Consider the following 16,402-nt stretch of genomic DNA (forward strand, 5'->3'; position numbering starts at 1 on the left):
TTTTGCTGTATAGGTTTGTATCAGTAGGCATATACAAAATAATGTGAATTATTTCAAACAATGTGCATTAACTATTTTCATTAATACAAAACTATAAAAATGCATTCATTTAAAAACAGCATTTACCCTTGCATTCATATTTACATTGACAGAATTACTTTTTAATGTGTGATCACATAATTACATATTCCATATTATATAATAAAATCATTAATAAAATTTCATTGTAAATAATAGAACAATCTTTAAACGAAAATATACATTTTATCTATATCTAAACAGATACGATGTTTAAAAAAATGTCGACACAGATTTAAATACATAATTTCATACATAGGTATATCAGTAGTATATTTATATAGTAATTTTTATACATTTTCTTCACAAAAATAACAAAAAATATTTTAAGTAATTTGAATAAATAATCACACATTAACTAACTGCATTCAAACAGTCAGTATTACCAATTATTTCGATATCAAACATTGAGGCTTTGTGGCGTAAGAGCGTTTTCACATTATCCGATCCGATATCGGATATCGGAAGCCGATAGCCGATATCCGATATCGGAGGGAAGTAAAATGTATGAAATATGTACCTGTCTTTCACATTGTCCGGTCCGATATCGGATATCGGAGCCGACACCGATATTCCCAGTGGCTATCGGACGATAATGTTCAGTGTTGCCAACTCAATTTTCGAAAAGGCAGTATACCAACAGCAAAAAAGCACTAGTTTGTGTATTTTCAGTCTTATAGGGCGCTCAATCTTTAAAAAAATTCTTTGCTTTTAACCTAAAACCCTTTCTATTATAAGAAACCTTTTTTTATTAAGAAAACACACATTTAAGTATTTATAGGCATTTAAAATACGATTTATACGGCAGGTATTTTTATTTGCCGTATTAAAATATACGGCAATTAGCTGAACTGAAGTAAACAAAAATATATTGCGTTCTTAAATTCAAATATCTATCTTCGAAAACATTAGTGCCTAGAATTCTATCATCTTTATTTTATCTTATTCTGCCTCGCTCCTCCTCCTACTCGGATGTTGGTTGTGCTGTTTATTGTATTGTTGTCATTGAGTGCTTTATTTTTAACCGACTTCAAAAAAAGGAGGAGATTTCACACCGATTTTATTTTTATTTTGAATTTACAACAAAGAATACAATGTTTGAAAACTCTTAATTCTAAAATAATTGCTTATGACAATAAAATAATTTATATTGTATCTTTACTTACAGGAAATTACAACAATCATATTACAAATATATTTGAACGAGTGACAATATTATTTTAGGATATTACAGTGTAATAAGAAAAAGAAAAGAAAATGTGAACAAAGATTGTATCACTTAATAAATTTATCATAGGTACTACATGAACTTTTATAAATGTATGTAGTGAAAAAATGACTAAATGACTAGGTACGTCTTGCTAAAAATACATTTAATAGATTTTGAAAGGTACATATTCACTAATATGTATTAGGTACTAAAACTATTAACTAATACTAGGTTGTAGTAGGTATTGATATAAATTTATTTAATTTATATGTAATGTGTTAACATAAGTATATTATGTTATACAAATGACCGATATCAAAACTATTTAGTAAATAGCACATCTAAATAATATGCAGTAATTTGTGATATCAAATCTTTTTTTTACATTTTACTTTTCTTTTTTGAAGTTGTTTTTCTTTATCGTAGTTATTTTTAATGTACGTAAGTACAACACGTAGTATATTATTATTAGTCTGTGGTACAACTATGATTTATAACATTTGATTTTTTTTTAATTATACCTTATTTTTATCAACTGGCAATTTAGTTTAGTTTTCTCTAAAAAATTCTGGCAACACTCATGATGATATCGGAACGATTTTATCGGACAATGTGAAAGGGCAAATTGTATCCGATATCGGATATCGGCTATCGGCGTCCGATATCCGATATCGGATCGGATAATGTGAAAACGCTCTAAGGCTTGTTACAAATTGTGTCAATTAATCGAGGCACCAACATGGACCACTAATATTTACACAAATTATGTGCGACATTATTTGTATACTTTTAGTACATAAAGAAAATGTTTTCATTTAAAAACAATAAACGGCATAGGAACATAAAAATATAATTCATATGTAGTACTATAAATCTCAGTCTAAGTACTCATTAATTCGCGTTCACTTGTACCTTACTTTAAAAATAAAAAAAAGTTTTGCAAGGGACGGGTATTTTAACACACACAAACACTTATGGCAGTACTATTTCCATCTGGCAGCTGTATAACATGATATGAATATATCTACGGTTGTTCATGTACGGTTGTTATGCGAACAAAAATTATAATTTATAATACTCAAAGTACTTATGACTTGTCATAACTTTGAATGAGAAACAATAGTAAACTCATCAAAATTCCATTTACAATGTGTGTAAATCAATAAGCCCCAACTTCTGGGCGTGAACCTCCATGTGAAAGTTTTTCAATAAACCCTTATCAATGTACACACATTACAACTCTAAGGCCGCCTTTCCATCTGCAAGAAAACTTGCGTAAGAAATGTCCGACAGTCTGTCTGACAGCAACTTGCAAGTCTACTTGCAGGTGGAAACGCGGAATTAGACTTGCAAGCTAGAAAGACCTACCGTCTATTCCAATTAACAACATGAGTGTACTTTAACCGGCAAACTTTAAATAATTCAGTCGACAAAGAATCTGAGTGTAAAGGAACTTTCGGTCTATGTACATATAAAGGAATCGGACTCAACTTAGTTGCTTTGTGTAGAAACTCCGTCGCGTTTGTAGCTTTTTCTCTTTGGCGTTTTTGTATTCGCGTCGGCAAGGACTGTTCCTTAAGTCTAATATTGTGTTCACTTTGTCTACGATTTTCTTTGCGGTGTCGTGATCGCATTCGAAGTCGTGTTTCTTGTACACTGTTGTTGGTTGAAATGCACTGGTGTTGCCTGGAAATAAAACGGTTTTGAGATATTAAAAATATTGTTCAAAAACAATACTTTGAAACATATTTTAATTTTGTACTTATTAATTATCAAACATTTTATTGTAATTATTGATTATTACATACCTGCACTGTAGCGATCGTTGAAAGCAGTATCATGACTAGGCGAGTATAAAATACGAAATGCAGTCTTGTTGCTTTTAGCTTCTAATATCTGACACCATGCTACCGAGTTCATACTGTGTAAGAAATATTTTGGTCGAGACTGAAACAAAAAATTGGTATAAAGTTTTAAGTTCAAATAAAAAACATACATTGTGAAAAAATATGTCAAATTTAATTCAAATCTAATAAGTGGGTTATGCTTTAAAAGGTAGCTGAGGATATCATATCATATAACGGTATTGCTTCATACATCCAGTTTGCTTTTTTTTTCATAATACATTTATAAAATAAATAATATCAATTAACCTAACTGAATAATAAAATTAAACTTCCTTCTAAACTTGAGCAAATTTTTTATTCAATGTAGTTAAAGCCAATAACACCAAAAAATGTGTGTGTGAATTATGTTTTCCGAATTTTTTCACCATCCCGTTCAGAAGATTTTGAATATACACATAAAAAACAAATGAGTATTTTCATTCTCACCCAAAATGCATGTTTTTGCGTAACCAACGGGACCACTTCAATTTGATCCAATGTGATGCCGAGCTGAACTGGTGTGCTCGTCCTCATCTTGTGTAAAAGTTGTACCCTGTATAGTTTATCCTGAGGTGCGTCTGTTATAGGGGTTCCCGACTGCAAGCCAAAGCCTTTGTTACCTATGGCGAGGATGAAATAAAAATACATGCTATTATAGTATTGTAATTTCAATTAAAATGTTATTATAGTACTATACGTAAAATTAAGATAAGTAGACAACAGTGATATTGTTTTTCTTTTTTAATGTGGATGGTTATCTTTCAAAATAATGCGTAAAATCACATAATATACTAGCGGTCCGCCCGTGGTACCTACATGTTTAAACTATCCTATTTCTCAAGTTGGATTGAACTGCACATGGTGTGCAAATTTTATTATAATCGGTTAAGTGGTTTAGGAGTCCATTGAGGACAGACATTGTGACATGAGATTTATATATATTAAGATTTGAACATAAACAGATATTAAGGTAATAGTTATTAGAATACAATCAAGGAGACCATTTGTTGTTTGTTAGATAAAGCTAGATCAGGAAGTTAATATTAAAAATTCAAAGAAAGCATTATTTAATTTATTCTAACTTTAATTTTACATTACAGGTTCTTAAGTAAACTTACCTTCCATAACAGAATCGATGACCTTATTGATTTCCGAAGTATCGCTACCCTCTGTGTGCTGTCTGGAAGAGTTCACATTACTCTGGCCAGACACAGCTGCTTTTGGAAAACAGTGAAACGCATGTCCCATTTCTATGTCTGGTATAGGATGTGTGTCCACTTTTATCTTGGTTTTTACGTCAATGAGGCCGAGGCAAGTAAAGCCAAACTTTGAGCATGGTTCGTTGTTATCAAGACAGGGAAATGCCCAGTCTACTTCACCATCGTCTTCTGCTATGCAAAGGCCATAATCGTGCACAGATCCTAGTGTGATTTCTGGATGTTCTATGCTGGAAGAGATTAAAATAAATCAGTATTTTGGCATTTGATTCTACACGAAACCAACTGGGGGTGGCTTACTCTATAGAAATTAGGCTACTAATGTTTAAATGTATATTTTTTAATTGGAATGTGAATATAATCCTAGAATCTATAATCATGATGACCAATAAAAATCTTTTCTTTAATAGGTTAAACTTATAGATACAATAGCAGACATTCATTAGGATATTGACATTATTTAAAAATTAATTCTACCTACCTGTACTTGTAGCATGTGAAACCGATCAAGTCTTTGATCTTAGCACTGGCAATAACACAAACAATAACGGGGTAATTCTGATGTTTCTCTGGTAACATGGTCATAAAGATCTTAAAGACTTTAGTGGGTAACCCCAGTTGTGCCGTGCCATCGAACTTTGCATACTCCAGATACTGACGATGGGGAAAGTCTGGACATTTCTCTAGTTGTTCTGTTAACAAGGACTGTTTCTTTTCCAGCTTTTTGATTTCCACTTTCTCAAAAGCTTCTGCAATCTGTTCATCTGTTAGTTGTGGGTAAGGTCCTTCCCATTTTATTACTTTTATCTTTGCTGCCTTTTTTAAAGCTAATTCTTTTTTGTCCAGCCACTGTGATGTGTTTGACCTTTGCCTATTTAAATGAAATAAAAAGAAAATTATTAATATATGTGCTTTTTCACATAGTACCGTTAATTGATAAGCAAATATGAATTTTATTAAAATTTAAGATGTTTAGTATTTTTTTGTGATTATTTGACTGTAGTCATAAACTATATATTATTTTAAGTATAGATGGACCCGCCTGTGTCCTGCAAACTCTTCGTGACGGAACCAGCTCCCGTACATAGCATCCTCATCACTATCTTCCATGTCAGGATAGGGATCAAACTGAGTCGCAATTTCTCTTTCCTCCTCCTCTTCCGTAAAACTTTCTTTACCTCTGCTTGTACTTGGCCTGCTTATTGCTTTTTCCTTGATGCGCTTTTTTTCTTCCATGGCTTTGGTCTGAAATATTTTTGAAAAATCTTCCCCTGCCATCACAATTTCACATAAACCGGTGTCGTCCGTGGCAATAAACGCATCTCTTATATTTTTTAGAAGCCAAGCTTTGTTGTCGTAAGTAGCCATGGTGTCGTTATCATAGATTTTCACTGGTATTTGCTAAATTCAGGCTTTAATTAGATTTTTTAGTTTACGACTCACAAATTACAAACGAAACACATGTCAATATTTCAGTAGTAGACAAACAAAATATCCCGTACGCGGTAGGTACGTAGTACGTACGTTCTCGTATTATCTGTTTTATGAATGGACTTGTACAGTTGTACTTACAGATAATTAAAAATGTGACTTTTGTTAAATTCTTTGATTCAGAGATAATCAAAATTAATAATATGCTCTAAGACTAAACATGTAACTATAAAACAAAATGATAACGACGATAAATAAATGTCTTGTAATTGAGTTCAATGTAGATTAAACATAACTTTTCATTAAATTTAATTCGGTAGAAAATGTGAAGGCGAACGCATCTCCACTGCTTCTTTTGACATCTGACATTGACATTAATTTATTTATGTTTCTTCTATAGTAACCGGCGTGATTATTTTCGATTTCGTTTGCTATTTTAAAAATATAATTGATCTGAATAATAATTGAATCATTATCATTTGATCACCGATGCAATCACCAGTTTTGAAATTTGGTTGTACTTCCTGTTGTTTGATTGATTACTTGTAAGTTTCAAGAACCTGACATAAACTAACTTTCGACCAGCAGCGCCTTCGCCTGCGTTGTCTTAAACTTAACAAAATATATTTAAACCTTGATCGAGCACCACGCCAGTATTACTTTACTCTATGCACCACGCTATCCAATGGTGAAATCATTTTATCAGTTAAATTATTCAACAGTTTATCGCGAATAGACAGACAGCCCAGCAAGCACAAAACACCATTATAACAAACTTATGATAGCACGAGTTCATGTACAAAGCATTATAACCAAATCGTATATCGGCTGTATTTCTTTTATACGACTCTTATAAGTAAAATTTGGGCCCCCCCTTTAGACAGCGTTGAGCTATATAAAGGCAATTTAATAGCATTATAATTATCGTATTAAACCATTAATTAAGTCAGTTATGAGCACATGAATAAACAAATGACATTTTTTGCGACTTCATTACAGTCATTATATAGCTTTTAAAATTACAATCTGTTATTAAAATTTCATAACAATGCTAACTGTTGTAATTCCTTTGTAAAAAAGAAAATCTTATTGATTTTAAAAATATATTGATCTGTTTTTGATCGTGCAACGTTATGTGGACTTGAAATATTTAAATGTGAAAATTAATATTGAATGATGGGTAAGTACCGCCTGTATTTCTGAATGTTTTGAGTGAAATTAGCTGCGCGCATCAGTTTGTCGGGTGAAATATACATGTTATTGAGAAAGAATACACGCGCCCTCGCTAATATACTTTATTAGTATATTTTTTTTTTATAAAACATAACCTATTTTTAACAAATATCACAAAATTTAGATTATAGTAATAGTTTTAACAATTAAAGTACCTTATAAAGATATTGGTACAAAATACAAATGATTTCATTCCCTTTCTAGTCAGATCTTAGTAACTTGTATTATTTTTGTAAGATAGGAAAAGGAAAGCAAATGGCGACAAATGAAATTAAAGCTTTAGGCATTTCATGATAGCATAATAGTGCTGTTAATTTTAATATGGTTTGTCACAAAAATTAGAGCTCGTATATAGTGTAATACAAGACACTTAGGTATTATGTTCAGCCATATAACAGCACTTCGGAAATATGTTAGGATGCTTAAACTCATTATACGTATTAGTGACTGATTTTTATCGAGCTTATCAGGGAACCGTAATTAGTTAGGTACTTGGTATAAAATAAATAAGCCAAGATTTTTAATTAAGCCATTTAAAAAACAAACTTGCTTGTTCTTTTCAGAACCAACATGCCCTGCAAAGTAAAGCATTTCCCAATATAATATGAAGATGCCGATGAAGAATCTTTTTTTGTTTACTACAATTATTAATAAAATCAGTATACTCCTTTTTAAGTTTTCATTTGAATCCGCCTGTTTTGTAGTTTTATTGAAAGCCTTTTTATCCATTAACCAAATTCAAATTACGATGTTATTATTACTCATAGTTCTAACAATACTTTTATTTCGATCAATATATAGCTATATACTGTAGAGATGAATAGATTTGAAAGAAAACGGAGCAAAAGCAATAATTGTTATAAATTCAATGTTAATATAGGATTAGTATTAAATTAACACAATAATGGACTATTATAAAGCTTTTATTCTTTAAAAAACCAACATACGTTCAAAGGCACTATAAAATAATTTATTTATGCTTATTTAGAGCGTAACGTTATTAAAATTACCAATATAAGATAATAGTCTTACTATAAGTTTGAAAGCTGTTTTAGAAGCTGTAATTTAGAATTATCCTACGTTTATTTAAGATTTTTGACATTGTAACAATTTTTTGGTAACCATAATATAACAGTTAGCATTATTTGATGAAGCAAATGCCTTTATAAAGTACTTATATTTGGATAGTGACGATTTAAATAATTAATATAACTTCAAGTCATAATTCTGTATATATTTTTGGTTAATATACAATTTATGTGCTTGCTGGGAGACGTAGCGGAGAACATTGTTTTATAATATTATGTAGTGATAGTGACCTAATGATGATTACAGATAAAAATTAAAATCAAATCCTACGTCATACACTAAGATAATAATCACACTATCAAGAGGCAATAGGCATATATTGAAATCAAACCCTATATTTAATTCTGAAATTGAATAGAATTGTATATTTCTTATAAACATGAATAAAACACAAATAACTCTTAAATCTTCAATTTATTATAAAAAAACAATGTAACACCAGATTCCTTAACAATGTTTTTATTATACAATACTATAGTTGCCAAGTGACAACATGCAGCGTCGTAGATCTTGGACGCAATCATAATAAGATTGATAGGGAGGTGCTAATGTAGCGTCATACAGTTTCAACACTTCTACCAATTTTTTCATTGCTTGCCCGTATTTTCCCTCTTCCATTGCAGCTCGACCAAGCTTGTACATCACCTCTGTATCCTGTGAAAGACATTATTCAAATATTATTGTGATAATTGTTTTAGTTCAAAAAAATGTAGCATAATTTTTAATCAAGTATTAAATTCACTGTCCTTTATGCAAGTAGATAAAAACTCCAAAAAGTAAGGCAGTAGTTTTGTGTAATATTGGAATTCAAATTTATTTATATAAATTTAGGTATAAAATTTATTTGTTGGAAGATGAAAATAAAAATGTTATTGTTTGATATTCAGGTGAAGGGTTTGACTTGGCTATAAATCAATATGGCTGATGAAGAAGGTGAGGGTATAAATATTTAAATTTCTGTTAATAATTTGATTGTATTTTTTTTATATTTAATGACTTTATTCAATTTCAGTGGGTGAAGAAGAAGAACTAGTAGATACAGGTGGTGCTGAGAGTGAAACTGCAATCAGTCCAATTGAAACACAAAAACCACTCGCTCCTCCCAAATATGAAGTTAGACCTGGTCTTGGTGAAAAGTAAGTGATTGTATCTATACCAATTAATTTTAAGGTTAAATTCAGCATTCTTTCCATAAATTATTATTGTTTATCTTGCAATTTCAATAATTCAAAATCCACCCAAAATATTTTTTTATGATGAATCTGGTAAATCATTCATAACTTATATGTAGATATATAGCTTAAAAAGACAGTCTGTATTTTTTATCCTCAGCCAATTAAAAAAAATCGCTATTTGGCCCTTGCAAAAAGCTTGCTTCGCTTAAATAGTGATGAGCTATAGATTCTTTACTAGTTAATAGCTTAAAACAGAAGTAATATTAATTTATTTGTATGATCAACAGGTTTCAAGCACAAAACGTTCGAGATATTATAATGTCGACAATGCAAGAGCAGCTGATGGGGCGGCAGTACCGCGCCGACCAAGCCCCGCGGTGGGCTAAAGTTATTGCGAACGCGGTACGACAGCGTGTACAGGATCTTGATATGAAAAGGTATATTGCAATATGAAATCGAGAAGCATATAATATGTATAAAAGTAGAGCTAAATATTGGGTTCCTCGAGTCAATTTTCCTAAGTGTTTGAAAAGATTTTATAGAATATTAAAAATCCATCAAAATCTGTTCAGTTATTTTCTTGTGGAAGAGGCATAAACATACATCCATCTATTAATCCTCACAATCTTTTGTGTTTACTAGTTCGAATTAGTAACATGCATTTGTTCTATATTTTTGTATTGTATATTTTGTTGCAGAAAAAACTGTGAACTTTATTTTTAATGCATTTTCAGGTACAAAATAGTGGTACAATCTACGATAATTGAAATGAAAGGTGCAGGTGTTAAGTGCGGTCAGAGATGTATCTGGGATCCGGAGACTGATGACTATGCAGATGAACTGTATAGGAACGATACACTGTTCTGCTATACTATTGTGTATGGTGTTTATTTGTATTAGATCTTGTAAGATCTGTATATAAGTATGCAAAAATAGACTCATATGTACTACAAATAGGAATATGTGTTTACAAGGAAACATTGATAATGACAGCATTATATAGGTTGTTGCAATTTCCCACACTGAAAATAAAACTGCCTGAAGATATTATGCTAATACACCAGTCGTGGTACGGTGCTCAAAAAAGAAACGTGTTTGTCAAGGAACGTTTGAGAATGGCTGGACCGATTTGTCTATTTTGCTATAAATATGTTTGTCACGAAGATTTTGGGGTAATAACGATTGTCGACTACACTTGTGTACTCGGTCGGAATTATAAAGGATGTTCTTTAAGAGATAGAAATAATGTTGGCATACATCCATACTTAATATTATAAATGCGAAAGTAACTCTGTCTGTCTGTCTGTTACTCAATCACGCCTTAACTACTGAACCAATTTGCATGAAATTTGGTATAGAGATATTTTGATACCCGAGAAAGGACATAGGATAGGTTTAATCCCGGAAATCCCACGGGAACGGGAACTATGCGGGTTTTTCTTTGACTGCGCGGGCGATGCCGCGGGTGAAAAGCTAGTCAAAAATATATTATGGCCTACGTATAGAGTAATGAAATAATATGTGTGCCTTGTTAAAACTTTTCTAAATAGAATGTTAAAATTAGATTATTGATTTTAAGTTATTCTTGTATCTTTGTTTAACGATAACTTAATTATTTTAAAAATATTCTTACAAATAAGGCGTTTGTTTTGAAAGTACTTTTGTGTTATTCTGTACATAAAAGTAGACATTTGATTGTATGAAATTTGAACATTAACTAATGAACTTGGAATAAAAAATGTTTTTACAAAGTTCTCTTGTATTATTAGTATAAAATCTAGCTTAGTCTAATATCTAAAACACGACATAGTTCAAAAAAATTGTCGCGGAAATTTATTACAAGCAAATGTTTGAACAAGTGCTTATAACATTTCAAATTCATTAACTCATAGTCGCCAATATTTGTTTTTCAATTTTCGTGTATTTTTCACGATGTTATAAAATCTGAAATCCTTATGTGACTTTGCCAATTAGCTCTATGAAAATTAGTGTTAATAAAAAGATACCAACGTGTTTCTTTTTCGAGAAATGTAATCCAACGTTTCCTTGTTGCGTAAAAACAAGCAAAATCTTAGTGTTGTTATTTTCTGTAGACTAATTATTTGTGGATATTCCATCTATTATTGGCAGTAAAACTATTCTAAGCGCTGAGCATGAAGTTAATTGTTTTGGATAAACACCACGTAAGAAACGAAAATGTAAACAAGTTTTTATAACATCTATATCTGATAATATTATACTACTGTCTTATAATTTGATACATAGACCGTATATGTTGCGATAGAATTTGGTCATTTAAAAAGTTATAGAAATGTTTTAATCACAGATATACTAGGTTTTATTGATTTCATAAAACCGTAGATATTTTAATGTAGTTCATTCAATCATCTTTGATGTTTAAAATGTGTCATTATTTTTTTAAACGTACCCTCAACATTTTTTACTAACGTTACCATAAACAACTATAACTCAATAAGAACTCGAATATACTTGCCTGCAGTGATTTCAGCCCCTTCAGAATGTTCGTAAACTGTTGGCACAGACCGCACTTGACCATGAACTCTGTGCAGTCGTGCGGCACCGGTATTACGTTGGAACATGGCTGGTCTGAATCGCACCTGAAAGTTATTGTTTTTTTAACACGCTTATATTAGCTTCATCTGTATGTTTGTATGTAACTGACTCCCATAGACCCGATTTTGACCTACTGTAAAATTTTGTACATCAGGATCGGTGACAATACGATATTTTTTCCTCTTGAAGAGTGTCTTTTAGTTATTAAATTAAAATGGATAATTGGGAATTTTGAGTGGTCAAATCGTGAAATCTCAAAACGTTTTAATGATAAAAAATGTTTTTTAATTTTCATGCTTTACGCCTGAACTTTTGAGTACTTTTATGGAAATTTGTTAATTAACTAATGTATGAGTTTTAGGAAAAGATATGTTATTAGTAAAAAATATTCTTATTACTTGAATCTCATATAGTTTTCAGTCATTTTTTCATAAAGTGGCCAGTCTTGTTCGCAGGGTAGGCATTTGCAGTCAAACCAGTACTGATCCTTTAGTTGTGCTTGCCTCTTGTCTTTGGGCATTGTGGTGAATATAGGACCGTAGTTCTCGGCTACTTCTTCACCCTTTTTTATATTTTTCACCGCTCGAACGACGATGTATGGGCCACAAAAGTATCTGCAATCGATCACAATTTGTAAAGTAATGGAAATAAGAACTGAATATTGTTAATAATTTTTTAGGGCGATAATATTTGGTTGTGACGATTTATTCCTAGAATATTACGTTACCTTTAATAATATAATCTTTTAAATGAGTAATGTGTAATATTATGACTCAATACTGTTACTGTTTGTAATTACCTAAGTGACTAGGCAATCGATTACGATCATTCTAATACTATTACAGTCTTACCTCACAACACCAGGGTCACAGGAGTGATTAAATAGAGCGAGCGTAGGAAACACTGCGCCAGCAAGGAAGACCGAATTTCCATTGTGTTTTATTATATTTTGTTCAAGCCTTGGCTTCGGGCATTGTAATTCAAACACCTCATGAGCATTAAATTGCAATACTTGAAGATTTTGCAATAATAATCCACCGAATAATTCAACGTCTCCTAAGTGCTTGTTTGATACTTCCATCGTTTTTATTTCATCAATTTCAACGAGTTTTTCTCTGGGTTTATTATCAAAGTATCCGCTTAAATCGAGCAACTTAACCAGGAATACCGCCATTTGACTTCTGTGTAAGAAATCTTGCTTTGTCCGTTTATATTCATGGGAAACTAATTTAAGGATATTTTTGTAATCGTTGGTTTTATATGGTAGCGAAGGTGGCGCATCTAAGTTTTTACTTATTTCTTGGAAATATTCTTTCTTGTTTTGAGTTATCATACGCAGAGCTATATGACAAGTGACAGAACAGCCAGACTTCCATAGCAGTGGTAATATGGGACACTCGTAGCTGTGATACGATTTCAATGCTGTTTCTTTACACTTATCGCTACAGAAGACGACATTTGAACACGTTGGGCAAGCCAAAGGTATAGGACATCTGAAAAAATTATGAAATTTTAATTGTCAGCATTTTAATAAGCTATATATATATAATAGTTTGGTTATATTTTGTGTTTACTTACTTAATAAAACAGTTTTGGCAATGTGTTGCGGAATATTCTCCCAAAAGAACACCGCTGTGTGGTTTTTCGACCAAAATAGTTTCTCCAGCTTGAATTTCTCTCGCTGCTGTCGCATATCTTCCTCTCACTTCATCAAAGTCTATTTGGATAGCTTCAGATGCAGCTGGGTAGTTAGAATTGTGTTTTCCGGGAAGCTTTGGTTTAGGTGGCGTTCTATTTAGCGGCTCAGGGTCTTTAGGATTACCAGCTAATACGAGACCCTTATTCAGTACTTCTAGCATTAGTTTCGCATCGGTTCTCAGCTTTGATCTCTTTTCTTTGTCAAGAGTGTTAGCTTCATCAAGAGCTAAAATTGTGTCTCTGAAATATAGAGGATTTTATAATTTTACTTTAATGGATGTGCATAAGTTGGCTTATTTTTCGTAACACAAATAATACTTACTGGAAAGCCTTAATGCTTTCTTGATTTCTTTTGAGAACGAGTAAGCACCTAGCCCTGCGCTCGTACACTTTGTACCGTAGATGCCGTGGATAGCCCAAAGCAAGACACCGCTTAATGTCATCTAAGGACTCTTCATATCGTTCCAAATGATTAAGTGCTGCCGATCGGTTTGCGAACAGAATGGACAATTCTTCGGCTGTCATAAAATATAAAATTAATTATAGTTCATATTTTGTAAGTAAACTGTGAGAACTTATTTAGTGTGGGTTTTATTTGCCCAACAGGGATTATTTTTTATATTAACTACTCGTAAAAAATGTGCCGATTATCAGTGTTATTTTTTAGGTGGTCGAATATCTAATATTCTAATATATATTATAAAGGCGAAAGTTTGTAAGGATGTATGGATGTATGGATGTATGGATGTATGGATGTATGTTACTCTTTCACGTAAAAACTACTGAACCGATTACAATGAAATTTAGCACACATATAGAGGGTAACTTGGATTAACACATAGGATAGTTTTTATCCCGGAAATCCCACGGGTATCCCACGGGAACGGGAACTATACGGGTTTTCCTTTGCAAACGCGGGCGAAGCCGCGGGCGGAAATCTAGTAGTTAAATATTTGGAAATCCTTTATCTATAAGTATTATGCCTACTTCTTTATAGTTTGATTGAATTTTTGAATTTGAAATCAATAGTAAATAGCAAACTTAAGTACCTATTTGAGACTATTTGACACTTACTTTCCTTTTGTGGCATATATAGCATGCTTACACTGTACAAACTCATGGCTTTAACCCAATCGCCTTTTTGTACAGCTTTATTGCCTTCATTTTTCAGTTGTCGTGCTTTCTCTAAATCCTTTTTTACGGGGAATACTCCGCCATTCTTACACTTTTCCACTTCAGCTGCAAGGTTGAAAGATTTTACAACGGGTAAGCTACATAAATAGGATACGCGTTTTGGGTTTGTTTCGAAATTTGCGAAATTATTTTTTGTCACGTCGTCCAGAGCGTTGTTGGTGCTCTCGTGAAATTTTTTAAAGAATCCATCGTCGCCCCCGTCCATGTTACTGTTTGAATGTACTGCTTCTTTCAACACTTATTACTATGTAGACAAGGATCAGTTAAAATAACACCAATGCACTAAATTTTTAGGTTAAACTCAGTGGGTTAGTGAAAGCCGGTGTAACGCAATGGCGACTGATTCTATTTTTATTTTTGGCCCGCACATCTGATCTGTTCAGTCCGATGTTTTGAACTACACTTTCATTGTCTATTAATGTTTTGTAATATTGTACGTGCTAAGTATAATCCCTATAGCTATCTGTATTTTGTTGATATGCTATACATACAAGAATCTTCTAAAGTATTCTTTGAGCATTTCTAGTGTACTATAAATAATTATTGAAATGGAAACTAAATAAATCAGTTTAATAGTGTTTGTAAAATTACCTTTCGGATATAAATTATACACATTAATAGCTACCAGCAATTCTTTCTTAGAATATCACTAAAATGATTCTTCTAACAATAATTGCACATCATAATGTCCATAATGGTAGCTTATGTGAGATCGTGGAAAAATTCTAAAGCAGTATTTTTCTGAGAATTCAGTATCCGAAGAACTTATGTGCAGTCAGAATAATGAGGAAATGTACTGAGGTCATCTAGATTCTTTATTATTATGGTAATAATAAATAAAAATGTGTAAGTAGATCAAACGCATACCCAGCAGTTAATTCAGGATTTAGTTGTACGTGTAGATCCTTAAAATGGATGTTTTAATTATCTCAGAGTTGAACATAATATCTACTTTTGACTTTTGATTAAGCCATGAAAGGAAGTTTCATGTTGATCTAAAGATGGTAAAAAAAACTTTATGAGATTGACCATTCATAATACTTTGTAAAGGTATGTGAATGTAAAGTTAATACATTAATCTATATATTAAAACTCAAAGGTGACTGATATAGTGATCTATCAACGCACAGCCCAAACCACTGGACGTATCGGGCTGAAATTTGGCATGCAGGTATGTATATGTTAGGACGTAGGCATCCGCTAAGAAAGCATTTCCGGAAATTCTTGCGGGAACGGGGAAAAACGGGGATGCACGTTCAAAGTCGTGGGCGGAAGATAGTACAATATGTTTTAAAAGTCAACTCGAGCAGTAAACATGATATATTATTAACATTTTATAAACATGTTTTTCCACTATTAGAACTAAATGCGTAGGTGACCTATTGGTTATTATTATAATTTATATTTAAGATTCGGCCAGGCGTAATACATATTTGTAAACAAAAGGTGGATGTTAATGTATGTTGTTTCCATATTTTTTATACCGTTGGAGTCACCTCAAGATTACGTAGAATTTGTGAAGGTCAAACCCATCCAGCCGTGGATCCCTTACGTCACAAGATTAGGGATGTCACATCTTATACTCGTCAGAAAATAAAATCAAAAGTATAGTTAGGT

General features: G+C 32.1%; 3 protein-coding genes across 6 annotated transcripts; 1 reads left to right on the forward strand and 2 right to left on the reverse strand.

Annotated features, from left to right (window-relative positions):
• Positions 1-1,755: 1,755 nt before the first annotated feature.
• On the reverse strand, positions 1,756-5,904 carry Sin1 (SAPK-interacting protein 1). The gene is made up of 6 exons (XM_090119410.1): positions 5,434-5,904; positions 4,873-5,262; positions 4,293-4,621; positions 3,622-3,794; positions 3,097-3,235; positions 1,756-2,974 (listed from the first exon to the last, which is right to left on the reverse strand). Exons 1-6 carry the CDS (start codon positions 5,757-5,759, stop codon positions 2,775-2,777), a joined length of 1,557 nt encoding a protein of 518 aa, XP_089975536.1. The 5' UTR covers positions 5,760-5,904; the 3' UTR covers positions 1,756-2,774.
• LOC149909438 (dynein light chain Tctex-type protein 2B-like) lies at positions 4,374-11,074 on the forward strand. Of its 4 annotated transcripts, none has more exons than XM_090119416.1 (5): positions 4,374-4,485; positions 9,032-9,077; positions 9,157-9,280; positions 9,607-9,756; positions 10,054-11,074. In XM_090119416.1, exons 2-5 carry the CDS (start codon positions 9,062-9,064, stop codon positions 10,217-10,219), a joined length of 456 nt encoding a protein of 151 aa, XP_089975542.1. In that variant the 5' UTR covers positions 4,374-4,485; positions 9,032-9,061; the 3' UTR covers positions 10,220-11,074. The 4 variants fall into 4 exon arrangements, with proteins under 4 accessions (XP_089975542.1, XP_089975544.1, XP_089975541.1 ...); XM_090119418.1 differs by lacking the exon at positions 4,374-4,485 and adding an exon at positions 5,138-5,168; XM_090119415.1 differs by lacking the exon at positions 4,374-4,485 and adding an exon at positions 6,210-6,367.
• Positions 8,540-15,188, reverse strand: Smyd4-3 (SET and MYND domain containing, class 4, member 3). Its single transcript, XM_090119409.1, has 7 exons — positions 14,666-15,188; positions 13,914-14,109; positions 13,472-13,831; positions 12,745-13,386; positions 12,292-12,507; positions 11,814-11,937; positions 8,540-8,798 (listed from the first exon to the last, which is right to left on the reverse strand). The coding sequence occupies exons 1-7, from the start codon at positions 14,988-14,990 to the stop codon at positions 8,607-8,609; spliced, it is 2,055 nt and encodes a 684-aa protein (XP_089975535.1). The 5' UTR covers positions 14,991-15,188; the 3' UTR covers positions 8,540-8,606.
• Positions 15,189-16,402: the final 1,214 nt, after the last annotated feature.

Source organism: Colias eurytheme, chromosome 3, assembly GCF_061535395.1.
Source record: "Colias eurytheme isolate Ceu_HAF_F1 chromosome 3, ilColEury1 Martin Lab GWU primary, whole genome shotgun sequence".
Classification (NCBI taxonomy): domain Eukaryota; kingdom Metazoa; phylum Arthropoda; class Insecta; order Lepidoptera; family Pieridae; genus Colias; species Colias eurytheme.

What these genes read in the sequence shown, in the direction of transcription:
- Smyd4-3 (XM_090119409.1), bottom strand. Translation starts at nt 14,990, where the DNA reads ATGGACGGGGGCGACGATGGATTCTTTAAAAAATTTCACGAGAGCACC. An exon ending in GAAAGCATTAAGGCTTTCCA is followed by an intron (nt 13,832 to 13,913) that starts GTAAGTATTATT and finishes TCTATATTTCAG; the next exon opens with AGACACAATTTTAGCTCTTG. An exon ending in AGGGGCTGAAATCACTGCAG is followed by an intron (nt 8,799 to 11,813) that starts GCAAGTATATTC and finishes TGTCTTTCACAG; the next exon opens with GATACAGAGGTGATGTACAA.
- LOC149909438 (XM_090119416.1), top strand. An exon ending in AGACCTGGTCTTGGTGAAAA is followed by an intron (nt 9,281 to 9,606) that starts GTAAGTGATTGT and finishes TATGATCAACAG; the next exon opens with GTTTCAAGCACAAAACGTTC. An exon ending in CAGGATCTTGATATGAAAAG is followed by an intron (nt 9,757 to 10,053) that starts GTATATTGCAAT and finishes ATGCATTTTCAG; the next exon opens with GTACAAAATAGTGGTACAAT.
- Sin1 (XM_090119410.1), bottom strand. Translation starts at nt 5,759, where the DNA reads ATGGCTACTTACGACAACAAAGCTTGGCTTCTAAAAAATATAAGAGAT. An exon ending in GAAGAGTTTGCAGGACACAG is followed by an intron (nt 5,263 to 5,433) that starts GCGGGTCCATCT and finishes TCATTTAAATAG; the next exon opens with GCAAAGGTCAAACACATCAC. An exon ending in CAACGATCGCTACAGTGCAG is followed by an intron (nt 2,975 to 3,096) that starts GTATGTAATAAT and finishes TTTTATTTCCAG; the next exon opens with GCAACACCAGTGCATTTCAA.